Source organism: Schistocerca cancellata, chromosome 3 (genome assembly GCF_023864275.1).
Source record: "Schistocerca cancellata isolate TAMUIC-IGC-003103 chromosome 3, iqSchCanc2.1, whole genome shotgun sequence".
NCBI lineage: Eukaryota > Metazoa > Arthropoda > Insecta > Orthoptera > Acrididae > Schistocerca > Schistocerca cancellata.
The window spans coordinates 347,308,375-347,323,534 of record NC_064628.1 but is presented as its reverse complement, the minus strand read 5'-3'; the positions used below and the strand labels follow the sequence as shown (position 1 = coordinate 347,323,534).

General features: G+C 44.4%; 1 protein-coding gene across 1 annotated transcript; it reads right to left on the bottom strand.

Moving 5' to 3' along the window:
- Positions 1 to 12,983: 12,983 nt before the first annotated feature.
- LOC126176300 (prolactin-releasing peptide receptor-like) lies at positions 12,984 to 14,882 on the bottom strand. Its single transcript, XM_049923451.1, has 2 exons — positions 13,376 to 14,882; positions 12,984 to 13,300 (listed from the first exon to the last, which is right to left on the bottom strand). Exons 1-2 carry the CDS (start codon positions 14,349 to 14,351, stop codon positions 12,984 to 12,986), a joined length of 1,293 nt encoding a protein of 430 aa, XP_049779408.1. The 5' UTR covers positions 14,352 to 14,882.
- Positions 14,883 to 15,160: the final 278 nt, after the last annotated feature.

Genomic DNA, 15,160 nt, shown 5'->3' with positions numbered 1-15,160 from the left:
TACGAAAATGTTCCCGGTGCAGGCTTTTGTGAGCGAACTGAGCACTCCATTATGTTCCATAAATATTCGATGGAATTCATGTAGAGCGATCTGGGCAAGCCACTCGATAAAAAGGCCCTGGAATTTTTATGGATGGCAACGCAACATGTCACTGAGCCACTGGTCTGAAGAATATTCTTGCTCACTCCGATCGCATATATATGATCTAGTAAAAACCGTCGTATGCTCTTTAGGGCTGTTCGAAGGTGATGCGTTTGTCTGTAACAAAGTAGCATCGCCAGAAGGTAGTAACGATTCGCTGGAAACAGTAGCTACCGTAAAATACCTAGTAGTCACTATCCAGAGCAACCTTAACTGGAATGAGCACTTAAACCTTGTGGGAAAAGTAGAGACCAGACTCAGATTCATTGGGAGAATATTAAGAAAATGTAACTCATCATGTAGTATGTCGCTTCCAAGGCGCTTGTTCGAACGATTCTTGAGCATTGTTCAACTATCTGGGGTCCCTACCAGGTAGAACTGATAGAAAAGACAGAGAAGACCCAACGAAGAGCGACGCGTATCGTCACGGGATCGTTTAGCCGGGGCGAGAGCGTTACGGAGATGCTCAACAAACTCCTCTGTCAGACGTTACAAGCGAGGCATTGTGCATCACGGAGAGATTTACTATCGAATTTTCGAGAGAGCTCTTTCCGGGAAGAGTCGAACAACCTACTACTTCCCCCAGATACGTCTCGATTAATGACCACGGGGAGAAAATTCGAGGAAAAAGGGACTATACATAGGCTTACTGGCAATAATTCTTCCCACGGACTATTCAGTAGTGGAACAGGGTTGGTTCAAAATGGTTCAAATTGCTCTGAGTACTACAGGAAATTACATCTGAGGTCATCAATCCCCTAGAACTTAGACCTACTTAAACCTAACCAACCTAAGGACATCACACACATCAATGCCCGAGGCAGGATTCGAATCTGCGACCGTAGCGGTCGCGCGGTTTCAGACTGAAGCGCCTAGAACCGCTCGGCCGCCCGGGCCGGCGACAGGGTTGGAGGGCTCAATTACTGTACAAAAATCACCCTCCGCCTCACGCGATTAGGTGGCTTTCGGAGTACGATGTATATACCGTAGCATCGGACATCAATGACTTCATGTCTCGAAAAATACCACGAAGGGATGTCATTGGCTGTTCCTAAAGTTAATTCTTTCCAACAAGTAATCCCATTATGGAACTTCTAACCACATCCTCCGTTTGGGAGACGTCAGTTTTGTCCGGAGCTTGGGGAGAACAGGCTTAGAAGTCAGGTTTTGGGGACGTGGCATTCGGTCGTGGATCTTTGGAGAGAGGGTTTACTCAGTCTTCGATCTCTGGAGAGAACATTTCTGTATTCGATCTTGGGCGAGAGAACAGGCAGCTTCACTTCACCCTAGTGCAACGATCGCATGAGCCGCTGCTGCCGTCCTCCTAAATATTGTTGTACGATTTCACAACGTAAACGAGTGAGGTTTGAAAACTGATAGACGTGTGTAGGCGGGTTGTGTTAAGGTGTTACAGCCGTGGTTCATACATACCGACTAATCATCGAGGGCTCAGCAATGACGAGAAAACTTACGTTTATGTCACGTAGTAATCATAAGCTACTCCGGCCACATTCGAGCAAACATAGTGCGCTCAGCACGGCTAAGAATCTTCGTGCATGATTCGTGAGATGGCAGTGTTTTCCCTTACAGCCAAAGTTCCTATATGGTTTTGACACGTCAAATGGACGTTAATTTAATTTTTTAAGAGAGGCTATGAATGTTATGTATCGCTTGTCCTTGAGCTTATTGGTCACAGTCTGTGGTTTCCACTTCTGCTCTAGTTATTGATCATACATATTATAGTAATAAAATCAGGTGCAGTGGAAAACGTTTCGTTCTGCGTTTCTGCCCCTACGTTCACTTCGTCATTTCCCCAAGCGTAATGTGAATTCTGTGGCTGTAATGACGCCTCTCTGAAAGACGTATACAGAATTTCACTATCCTCATTCTCCGGCTTGTCGTATGACGTTTGAATTAACCATAAATGAGCCATACTTTCTGTAAAGATTTCGCACGACATTGCACTCCAATAGTGCTAGTTCATAGAGAGTCACCCCCCCCCCCGCCCCCCGTAAGTAGTGTTATAGCTGTAAACAAAACAACGGCATATAAGAAGGGTAGGTCTTATAACTGATTATAACTGATACAGGTTCAGAATCCATATACCATAGGTGCCGACATGTTTTATGTGGCTCCCATGGGATGAATACTTAATTTGCTCACAACGGACACATTTTTATATGACTGTAGCTTTATGTACCCTCCCCCCTCCCCAATGAATTATTCTTCCACAATGAGTGGCATGCTTAGATTTAATGTGTATTTAACAGATAAATATGCACATTTTCAAGGATGTCAATAGTGAAGCCGCATTCCATACGAGTACGTTGCAGTAAATGTAAATTCTAAGAGCTCAGTGTAAGCTGACTAAGTATGTAAAGAACTCATGTGCCCGTTGTATCAACGGCAAGAGCAGGTCAGAGAAATATGTATTATTATTAATATTATTATTATTAATTATTAATTAACCGGTAGACATAGGCTGAAGTGCATGATTGGAAACGGTGCAGCGATGTGAGATGCTCCTTTCAATGCCTTGTCTGTAGGTCTAACTTATTGTACATTTGAACGATGGACTCTTATTTTAATGTTTTGTTGTGACGTAGCAGCTTGACCCGATGTGCGATGCGTTGTTCGTGGTCTGTCACAGTTTATCATTCGGCGAGGCAGGGTCTGAATCGGTTTCTGCGCGCCGGAGGCTTTTGGGCAGAGAGTCGACCGCGCCGGATTTTGGCGAGGTTAGGGCTCTGAACATCTCTGGGCATAAAGCTTTACTGTTGTTCGGTAATAACCCGTGGTGCTGTGATATATTCTGAGTGGCTGTTGGTCTTAGAATTATCTGTGCTTTTCAGTGATACATTCTTGTGTGGTTTCCCTAGTATACTTTAAGTCAGTACTATGAAACACCGACGTACATTTTATAGTATTTCATGTTTGGATTTAGTGAAGCTGAGGTGCAACGTTACTTGGCATTTACGCATCATTTCAATAGGTAGTACTTTTAGCGAATCTCGTACAACTTGTTTGCATATACGCAAGCTTAACTTCACACAGTATTCCATATACACTCCTGGATATGGAAAACAGAACACATTGACACCGGTGTGTCAGACCCACCATACTTGCTCCGGACACTGCGAGAGGGCTGTACAAGCAATGATCACACGCACGGCACAGCGGACACACCAGGAACCGCGGTGTTGGCCGTCGAATGGCGCTAGCTGCGCAGCATTTGTGCACCGCCGCCGTCAGTGTCAGCCAGTTTGCCGTGGCATACGGAGCTCCATCGCAGTCTTTAACACTGGTAGCATGCCGCGACAGCGTGGACGTGAACCGTATGTGCAGTTGACGGACTTTGAGCGAGGGCGTATAGTGGGCATGCGGGAGGCCGGGTGGACGTACCGCCGAATTGCTCAACACGTGGGGCGTGAGGTCTCCACAGTACATCGATGTTGTCGCCAGTGGTCGGCGGAAGGTGCACGTGCCCGTCGACCTGGGACCGGACCGCAGCGACGCACGGATGCACGCCAAGACCGTACGATCCTACGCAGTGCCGTAGGGGACCGCACCGCCACTTCCCAGCAAATTAGGGACACTGTTGCACCGGGGGTATCGGCGAGGACCATTCGCAACCGTCTCCATGAAGATGGGCTACGGTCCCGCACACCGTTAGGCCGTCTTCCGCTCACGCCCCAACATCGTGCAGCCCGCCTCCAGTGGTGTCGCGACAGGCGTGAATGGAGGGACGAATGGAGACGTGTCGTCTTCAGCGATGAGAGTCGCTTCTGCTTTGGTGCCAATGATGGTCGTATGCGTGTTTGGCGCCGTGCAGGTGAGCGCCACAATCAGGACTGCATACGACCGAGGCACACAGGGCCAACACCCGGCATCATGGTGTGGGGAGCGATCTCCTACACTGGCCGTACACCACTGGTGATCGTCGAGGGGACACTGAATAGTGCACGGTACATCCAAACCGTCATCGAACCCATCGTTCTACCATTCCTAGACCGGCAAGGGAACTTGCTGTTCCAACAGGACAATGCACGTCCGCATGTATCCCGTGCCACCCAACGTGCTCTAGAAGGTGTAAGTCAACTACCCTGGCCAGCAAGATCTCCAGATCTGTCCCACATTGAGCATGTTTGGGACTGGATGAAGCGTCGTCTCACGCGGTCTGCACGTCCAGCACGAACGCTGGTCCTACTGAGGCGCCAGGTGGAAATGGCATGGCAAGCCGTTCCACAGGACTACACCCAGCATCTCTACGATCGTCTCCATGGGAGAATAGCAGCGTGCTTTGCTGCGAAAGGTGGATATACACTGTACTAGTGCCGACATTGTGCATGCTCTGTTGCCTGTGTCAATGTGCCTGTGGTTCTGTCAGTGTGATCATGTGATGTATCTGACCCCAGGAATGTGTCAATAAAGTTTCCCCTTCCTGGGACAATGAATTCACGGTGTTCTTATTTCAATTTCCAAGAGTGTATTTAGACAGCGCTCCACTAGCATCCGATACATTGTAACACTTTCATGCCGATGCGCTCTTTGACCATTTATTATTGTATATATACTTGCTTTTATCTGTATGTAAATTTATATGTACACGATGTATGAATTAATTTGCTTACTTTGCTGTATAATCAGTTACGTATATTATGTAAATATCGCTGAGTAATCGCTGAGGGAATAATAGGGAAACGTTAGGTTTTGGTCAACGGACGCGGGAGGATGTTACGTCAGAGCGCGCGCTACACAGAGAGAGAACTCTGGTGTGAGACTTGTTTAAGTGCGGACCCATGGATGGCGTGCACTGTACTGGGGGAGTGATTGTTTAGCGGCACGTGGCAAGTGATGAGCGTGGGCGGTGGAAATATTGGCTGCTGCAACATCAAGAACCCGCCACGTCAATATCGTGCTCGCTAATTATCACGGGAAGGAGCCAGCAGCAGTATCGTCGTCTGCAACTTCTTCACGGCGAGAAAGGACTGAAGTAAGATTTCTGCGTCACAGCTTATTGTCAACTAGTTTTGTAACGGCGTTACTAAGCTTTGTGGTGTTTTGCGAGTGAATAATTACCATAGTTTAATCAAAACTGTTTACCCGAGATTCTCCTAAAATCATTCACCAAGTAGGTTCCTGTCCTCTCCCATTGTTACAATAATCCGAGCACCGTTCATGATAAATGAAAACTGCAGTGCCAGTTACTTTTGCTTATGGACTAAATGATTAAATTTCATTAAAGATTTGAACTTAAATTATTCAGTAATTTCAGTCTCACTAACTTTTAATTTGAACTTTAATCTGAGGCGATCTAATTCTTGCAAATAGCAAATAAGCTAATCAAATTAAAATGATTCCTAGCACTATGAACAAAAGCACTAATTAGAATAATGAGTGAGTGCCAATATCAGTGATTATTGTAATTTGTTGTAAGTAGATTTCTGGTTCATTTTTTGACTTGCAGTCGTGCTAAAGTATAATAATTACCTTTTGATACAGTAATTATCAATTTATACTTCCCTGTTCTAAAGTCAATAGCGATTCTTTTAATTATTTTTTACCATTTTCCAAAATTCATACGAAAATAGTGGACGTTATAGTGAGGTAGTGCCATTGTCACTTACAACAGTAAGTATTCATTAATCTAAGTGTTATCTTGTATGTTTTCAAAATTTCAGCTCTTTTAGTTAATGATATTTCGAGTGCAAACTATTTTCTTTCTCGCTTTATTACGTAAATGTTTCAATTGTTTTTGCTAACGTGTGTGCAGCCCTCTGTTGCCGCGCGTGTTCGAGTAATGCTTGACATTGACTGTTCGGCTCATTAATTCACCTACGGAACAGAAATTTTGCTCAATTGGTCTGGCGACCGTATTTCTTTTAGCTATAATTATTTCAGTATCTCTTATTATCCTGTTCCCAAAAATTTCAAATTGCTCTGAGCACTATGGGACTTAACATCCGAGGTCATCAGTCCCCTAGAACCTAGGACTACTTAAACCTAACTAACCTAAGGACATCACACACATCCATGCCCCAGGCAGGATTCGAACCTGCGACCGTAGCGGTCACGCGATTCCAGACTGAAGCGCCTAGAACCGCACGGCCACACCGGCCGGCTATTCTGTTCTGATCCAGGTGGTACCCCTTCTCGTTGGCACAGTACGTACATGATAGCACAAACCTTTCGAACAACCATAGTAAATTTTACAGTAATTAAGAAGACGGAATAAGTTGTCCTAGAAGGCAACTTGTTGTTAACCTCCCCTTCATTTATCGACCTTATATTGAATCTTGGGAACGATAGCCTTTTCAAAATTTTATTCCAATTGTTTAGGCACATGCTTTCTAACTTTGTCGATAGAAGGGAAGGGGGGAGTTACAACCTGTAACATTATGACACTGCTGTACGTAGGCTATACTTCTGTGAATGACTTCATAGCTACTTTTAAATTTGTCGATACGGTTTTTTGTGTCAGCTACATCATAGATTATCCTCGAATATATTTATATAATTAAGAGCATTATTCAATTCCGGAGACTTCACACAGAACATTGGTTTTTTGTATTACTGTGGGGACTTCCGCGATTTGTGTAGAGCTTATGATACGAATGAGTGAATAATGCACTTCGTATTTTAAAATTTGGAATATGTGTTTGTTATCTGAGGATTACGTCCGCCATCCTGTTATAAAATATGAGCTTTGGAATTATTTTAACAGTTTTACGTAATTGCACAAACTTGTAATCACTTCTAGAGATGATGGAAAAATTCATCAGGATATTAGGCCTATTTCTTACATTGACTGTGTTTCTCGTAATAATAAGAACCCAGTACCTTTAAAATTGAAAATAGCAATCAAAATTAAAAACGGGAAATCATAGCTTGTACTGAGAGACTTAGGTGCTCATTTCCAGCGTTGATATTCGAGACTGAAACGGTCGTAAAAGAAATGGTTTGAAAGGAAAGATCACGAACTAGAGCTCGATTCACGAGTGGAGAAAATGTACACTCTAGAATGGGGTGAAACATTTATTTTATCATTAAAGAAATCATCAAGCATCTTTGTATAATATTTTCAGTTGTAGTCCAGTAGTTGTAATTCTACAGAATAATAGTTTAAATATAACATTTAATTTCTTCGCAACGATTCCCAAATGTTAAATAAATGTTTAAGACGTGCATTTGTGGTCGGGCCACATTACCAGTGAGGAAAACACGGCAGAGCTAAGCGGCACAGTCGAACGTTGGCACTCGGACAACTGATCACTGCATTTATTCTCATTGCGGTGTTCACGTCTGATAAGAGGGTCCCGCGCAAGCGAGGTCTTAGTCCGTACAAGAGCCCTGCTACCATGGACAGTAGCGTTATGTTTGTAGAACCACATTTACAGCACAACATCACTCCTGGTGCTTGCAAATGAATAGAATGAATTTAGTTAGGTTAATGCAAGGCCTTCTTTTATACAGCTACATATCTTCTGTAAGGCTGCTGTGTACTTTGCTTTATATTGTTTCTCACACTTCAGTATCAACCTATAGCTCTGTACATAATACTATGTATATATGTATGAAGGTAAATATTCTATTTTTTAAGCTGCTTCATACTGCTACTTCAAACTTAATAATTTCCGAATAGTTTGCGACTCACTTCCACGCCTGGACCTGCAATGACTTCCACCATATGTTTAAAGCAGACAAGTCCAATAGTACATCCGATGGAGTAGAGGTACTCTAGATGTGCGTAAACACTGCATACTGTAACTTTTATGTATCTGAACATGAAAATGCTTGATCATTCTGGAAACAGTAATCTCCCCATACTGCGTTGTTATAAATTTCACGCAACGGCGTTGAGAAATAGAAATGTGTAGCTTAAGTCCCTACGACACAAATACGTTGCGTAGTCCTGCTTAACTGAACTGACTCTTATGATTACAGATACAAACTAGGCTAACATCATTTATTTCAATCTACGAGCCTATTTATACCGCGCATCGAAGTTGCAGCTCTACCCGACAACAAGGTTTTTCGACTTCTACGGAAATCATAATTATATTCGACGATCTCCATCTGCAACATAATAGGTATTTAATACGGAGATATTTAACGTCAACTGTAGATACTTTTCTTCTTTTGTATTCCACTATCAAATGGACAACTAAATTTGGGAATTATTTTTCCTGTTATAATCCGATATCAAAGAAATACAGTGAGAAGGTCATTTTTCTGAGAGATGTTCCATTTAACTTGAAGAGGCATTTTCTTGAGTCACGGGATGTACGGCCTATTGGGAGTCACAGGGACAAAGATTTATTGATGGTCCTTGGATGTATTGCTGTTTTGTATAAGTTGAAATATTGCAACACAGCATTTCTATATATGATGTACGACTGCAATGGATGTGTGAAGAAATGAGCCCATACGAGATGATTTGACACCCTTTTAAAGAGATTAAGAGCATGTAAAACGTATTGGTGACGTATTTCGTGATGAACTGAGTGCTACAAAAGACCGAGCGAGGTGGGGCAGTGGCTAGCACACTGGACTCGCATTCGGGAGGACGACCGTTAAATCCCGTGTCCGGCCAACCTGATTTTGGTTTTCCGTGATTTCACTAACTAGCTCCAGGAAGATTCCGGGATGGTTCCTCTGAAAGGGCACAGCCGACTTCCTTCCCAATCCTTCCCTAACCCGATGACACTGATGACCTCGCTGTCTGATCTCCTCCCCCAAACAACCGCCGGCCGCTGTGGCCGAGCGGTTCTAGGCGCTTCAGTCTGGAACCACGTGATCGCTACGGTTGCAGGTTCGAATCCTGCCTCGGGCATGGATGTGTGTGATGTCCTTAGGTTAGTTAGGTTTAAGTTGTTCTAAGTTCTAGGGGGCTGATGACCTCAGATGTTAAGTCCCATAGTGCTCAGAGCCCAAACAACCCAACCCAACTGCTACATAGTTTCTCCAGTAATGAACGCTGCCAGTCCACATGGTAGTGCCTGGAGAGTGAACAGCTCTGATTTATTTACCATTTTAAATAAAAATGATTTCCCTAGATTATGAAGGCTGCACAGCATTATAGCGAAATGAACAATGAACTTAATAGATAGCACCTCTTCCTGAGTACCTAACTGATTCTTAACAATTAGAAAATCTTCTAAAAACAATTCCAAACTGGAATTATGAATCAATTTTGAGCAGTAAATTTACTTACTGGATAACTTTTCTTGCTGACAGCATAGAATATTCATTCTCCTAACAGAACTAAGAACGTAAAACTAAATGACTACGCTTCATAGGAAATACTCAACATCATGATCATCGTCATCTACCGAGATCTATGTCTCTGAATCTCACAGGCGTATGTATCAACTTTTTGAACTGATTCGTAACGTAACATTTGACAGGAATTCAGTGTTGATGTTATCAGCTGTCAACTACTCGCGCGGCAGCAAAATCTTAGGAGATAGTTTACGGAAGAAAATCTCTAAGCGCACACAGACTGTGAATAATCAAAATGGAAAGAGGTGACAAAGTGATTAACTTACTCCTAAACTGGGAAGGAAAGTAATTTCGTTCGTTGAGCTAAAAAGAAAACTCAAGTGCGTGCCGTTGAACCCATGTAGTTATTCAAACAGTTAGTTTTACAAGCCAACGTTTTTCTGTCGAAAAGAATTTAGCCTATGGGAGAGCTGCTTTAATTTCCGGAGAAAAGGGCATATGATCTTATATTCACTGTAAATAAATGTTTGTTAAGCTTACGAGTTGCGAATGTTATAGAACCCGTGACTGTGTATTGAATCTGAGTTTATTCTATTAATTAATTTTGGAATCTTTTCAGGCTCATCTTCAAATGGTGCATATGGAGACGTTAGTTTCCATAGCGTGTTGCAGAGTACTGTGACAAGAAGACTGTTGAAGGAGTGCGACAGTATGAGTGACTTTGTAACAGATCTACAGCTGGCAGTTCCATTGTGCCTGCTAGTTGGCCACAGATCACTTAGTTTTCACCAGGAGCCCAGATATATATATTGATTGTCACGGTAAATCTACATGTGCCACTACATGCTTTCAAGTTACAATGTAAACATATACATTGTCAAAGAGATTGAAGTTCTTTTTAATGTCAAATAGACAATTCAGTGACCAGTCGCAATCACAATAACCACTTTTTCTACTACCGATTCCATTTCATTATTAGGTATCATACGTTTAAATACGAGTTACACGTATAAACTCTAGGTCGTATTTGAACATACACTACTGGCCATTAAAATTGCTGCACCACGAAGATGAGGTGCTACAGACGCGAAATTTAACCGACAGGAAGAAAATGCTGTGATATGCAAATGATTAGCTTTTCAGAGCATTCACACAAGGTTGGCGCCCGTGGCGACACCTACAACGTGCTGACATGAGGAAAGTTTCCAACCGATTTCTCATACACAAACAGCTGTTGACCGGCGTTGCCTGGTGAAACGTTGTTGTGATTCCTCGTGTAAGGAGGATAAATGCGTTCCATCACGTTTCCGACTTTGACAAAGGTCGGATTGCAGCCTATCGTGGTTGCGGTTTATCGTATCGCGACATTGCTGCTCGCGTTGGTCGAGATCCAATGACTGTTAGCAGAATATGGATTCGGTGGGTTCAGGAGGGTAATACGGAACGCCGTGCTGGATCCCAACGGCCTCGTATCACTAGCAGTCGAGATGACAGGCATCTTATCCGCATGGCTGTAAAGGATCGTGCGGCCACGTCTCGATCCCTGAGTCAACAGCTGGGGACGTTTGCAAGACAACTATCTGCACGAACCATTCGACGACGTTGGAAGCAGCATGGACTATCGCCTCGGAGACCATGGCTGCTGTGACCGTTGACGCTGCATCACAGACAGGAGCGCCTGTGATGGTGTACTCGACGACGAACCTGGGTGCACGAATGGCAAAACGTCATGCAGGTTCTGGTTACAGCATCATGATCTTCGCATCAGTGTTTGGTGACATCGCGGTGAACGCACATTGGAAGCGTGTATTCGTCATGGCCATACTGGCGTATCACCCGGCGTGATCGTATGGGGTGCCATTGGTTACACATATCGGTCATTTCTTGTTCGCATTGACGGTCTTTTGAATAGTGGACGTTACATTTCAGATGTGTTACGACCCGTAGCTGTACCCTTCATTCGATCCTTGCGTAATCCTATATTTAAGTAGGATAATGCACGACCGCATTGCGCAGGTCCTGTACGGGCCTTTCTGGATACTGAAAATGTTCGACTTCTCCCCTGGCCAGCACATTCTCCAGATCTCTCACAAATTGAAAACGTCTGGTCAATGCAGGCCGAACTACTGGCACTTCATAATACGCCAGTCACTACTCTTGATGAACTGTGGTATCGTGTTGAAGCTGCATGGGCAGCTGTACCTGTACGCGCCATCCAAGCTCTGTTTGACCCAATGCCCAGACTTATCAAGACCGTTATTACGGCCACTGGTGGTTGTTCTGGGTACTGATTTCTCAGGATCACGTAATTAGGGTGCATACCCTAATTACGTGAAAGTGTAATCACATGTCAGTTGTAGTATTATATATTTGGCCAATGAATACCCGTTCATCATCTGCATTTCTTCTTGGTGTAGCAATTTTAATGGCCAGTAGTGTATGATGATTAATAATTAGATGAATTGGTAGTATACTTATAAAGTGTGTCAAAGAAATTTTGATTGTAGGTAATGTCATGGACTTATGCATCACTGTTGCTGTAGGATGCTGTTGTGGTGATGAAATACTACCTTGAAACCGGTCTTTAAAAAAGAGATCAGTACGATAGCACTCATAGAAATACACACACACACAAACACACACACACACACACACACACACACACACACACACATACCTTTCTGGTATCGTATTAATAAGTTGGAAGGAAAAAAATAGTGTCAATAGGAGTAAATAGCTTATACGTTAGGCTGACGGTACACCATGATGAATAGCAGTTGTTTATACGGCTTTCCCACATTATAGTGGAATGTACTGTACCCGGATCTTCGTTTTTAATTTTATAAGGGAAAAATTGTTTCACTGTTTCGGAGGAATATCTCTCCATTTTCCAGAGAGTACACCACTTGCATGACCTAAAATGAATCAACTGAACAGTTACATTGCAAAAAGGGCTATAATGCTGAAAACAGTATGCAGGTAGAAAAGACTGCATGGTACAGGAAGGTATTTGTGGCACTGTGATTAACATCTCTGCAGCCACAACCTAATATTCAGGAAATAAGATAAAGAATCTGTGGAGAATGGAACAGCGGTGATCATACATTCGTGAGAAATGTTATCTTGTCCAGATAGTTAACTATAATTTTCATAAGTTGCGACATGCTCGCTGATTAAAACAGTGATCGAGGAAGTTACGAATAAATTCCTTTTGTTTCCGTCAATTATCATAAAACGTTTGATCTTAAGACTTTCGCCATTGACAGTACGAGTCCGCCAGCACTGTGGCCTAATTTATACCGTATTTTAAATATGTGCCACTGTCACTTTATTATATTAGGACACGTTATAAAACAGATTTCAATACGGTCATTGATGACCGAAACCGGTAGTCTAAGGACCAAACGTATTGTGATCATTGACGGAAATAAAAGAAATTTATTCTTCAGTATCAGCTTTTCTGGACTCGTGACTGTGACTACCGAAAATGGTGCAGAGATGAGGAGACATTTTCGGGTATTGTTGTTTTGCAGAATTTCGTCCCCGTATCAATATCTCTGAAATAATGAGTAGGAGAGAGCAAATGAGGGAATTAGAGTAAACTTCTCTTTCCTACTCACCTACAGGGACTCGATGAGGACACCAGGTGGGACGTCGGGCTTGTGGAGACCAGGTCCCAAGTGCAGGTGGACCTCGTCCGCGATGGCGGAGTAGGAGGCGGCTGCCCCGCCTCCGGCCTCGCCGGCCGGTGATGGCTCGAACTCCTCGGGGATGGAGCTGGCAGTTTGGCGGCGCACCGAGGTGCTGCGGCAGTGCACCGCTGACGTCAACAGCACCGAGTCGAGCGTGTCGTTGCCGTTGCAGGTGGTGCGCTCGGACTTCCAGCCGGCGCCGCCGCCGCCCCCGCCGTAGGAGCGGCACGACGCGCCGCCCCCGGCCGTGGTGGCGCCGCCACCGCCCCCGCCGGCCCTGTTGCTGCCCCCGCGCTGGCCTCCCGCCAGCAGCGCCGCCCGGTCGAAGCACGGCAGCACCTGCTTGAACTCCTTGCGGAAGTTCTCGTTCAACCAGGCGTAGAGGAAAGGATTGTAGCAGGTGGAGCTCATGGCGAGCGCGTGCACCACGAAGAAGCTCAAGTTGAAGTACTCCCAGCGGCCCGTCGACATGTACAGGTCGTTGGTCAGGTTGACGATGGTGAGCGGCATCCAGGAGACGCCGAATATGGTCACCATGGCGATGAGCATGCGGTTGGTGCGCCTCTTGCGGTCCCTATCCGCCTCCTCCCGCCTCGAGTTCTTGCTGCCGGGTTTGGCCCTGGCGCGATCGTTCAGCTTCAGCGAGACGTTCACGTAGCAAAAGGTGACGATGAAGAAGGGCAGGACGAACTGCAGCGTCGCCGTGAGACCGCCGTACACCTGCCGCACCCTCTCTGACGGCCAGTGCTCCTCGCAGTAGAACGCTCTCCTGTCGGCGCGCAGCACGGTGTATATGCCGTACGGGAGAGTAACCATCACGGAGAAGAGCCATATGCAGGATATGATGATGGTACACGTCGCCAGCTTCATGCGCGGCTTGAACGGGTAGACGATGACGAAGAAGCGGTCCACCGCTATGGACGTGAGAGTCAGTGTCGATATGTACACGCTGGTGCCTTGCGCGAAGGCCACCACGTGGCACAAAGTACTGCCGAATATCCACGAGCCCAGGAAGGTGTAGAGAGGGGTGAAGGGCACGCAGAGGATGCACAGCAGGATGTCCGACAGGGCCAGGTTGCTGATGAACAGGTTCGTCACCGTCTGCATGGCACGGTTACGGCCCACTACATAGCACACGAGCACGTTTCCGAACACGCCGAGCACAAAAATGCAGGTGTATACCATGCAGAAGAGGGCTTGCACTACCTGGTTCTGGATAATGTCGTTAAGGATGTTGTATTCAGTCAGATTATACCTGGCAATTTCTGAAGCAGATGTGAGGTTGGAAAGGTTCATAGTCTAACTGAAATAGCTGCCTCCTGTCCTATAAACGCCTACTGCCACGAGAAGACGAATAGGTTCCACAAATTGGCATGTTTACGTCGCCATAATTATCTCTTTAGTCAAGTCGTTTTATTCGTATAAGGCGTAGTATAATGACTTGTACTGTTTTAAACACGTCTGACATCCTTGCCAATCATAGGTCATTTTCTCAGTAAGATATATTATTTTACGAAAGATTAGAAAGCAAGAGGTGATTGTGCACTCGTCTCGCAATCCTTAACAGGTAACTGTATCGGCGTATAATGTTTCCAACAGTTAACTATTATTGAAGAAGTAACTTTTCAGAAACAGCTTACTAGGTATGGTTCATTAGACCATGAGTTGCACACGCTTAATGAAGTCTCATTCATGCAGAACACACTGTTGTTGGCAGCCTTTCCAGACGTGATAAAATCCTGGGTTCTCGGGATACATGATCACCGTTGTTTTTGTACCAGTATGAATTGACCTCATCTATCACAAGTGACGGCAAGGATTTCACTTAGTAGTCAAAGTTATTGTTAATTAATGATCAGTGCCATACGCAACGTAGGCGATGGTCCTGTATCTCTGTAATATTAATTAGATCTAATTTTTTGAGTCAATAAATTTAAATAATCTTGCGCCAAAGATTTAGTACTCTAGACTCATATTGTGTTCATTGATTATACATATATGAATCTCGTCGCAGACAATGTGTACTGAACACGACATACTGTGAAGGCTCTATAGGTAAACAGTTAGTTGTTTATGTCGCTAGGTCACTTAGCTTTAATTCACAT

Bases quoted from the DNA above. Each gene is read 5' to 3' on its own strand.
- LOC126176300 (XM_049923451.1), bottom strand. From the start codon at position 14,351: ATGAACCTTTCCAACCTCACATCTGCTTCAGAAATTGCCAGGTATAAT. The intron at 13,301-13,375 runs GGGCGGCGCTGC...GCGCCACCACGG, and splicing joins GGTGCTGCCGTGCTTCGACC to CCGGGGGCGGCGCGTCGTGC.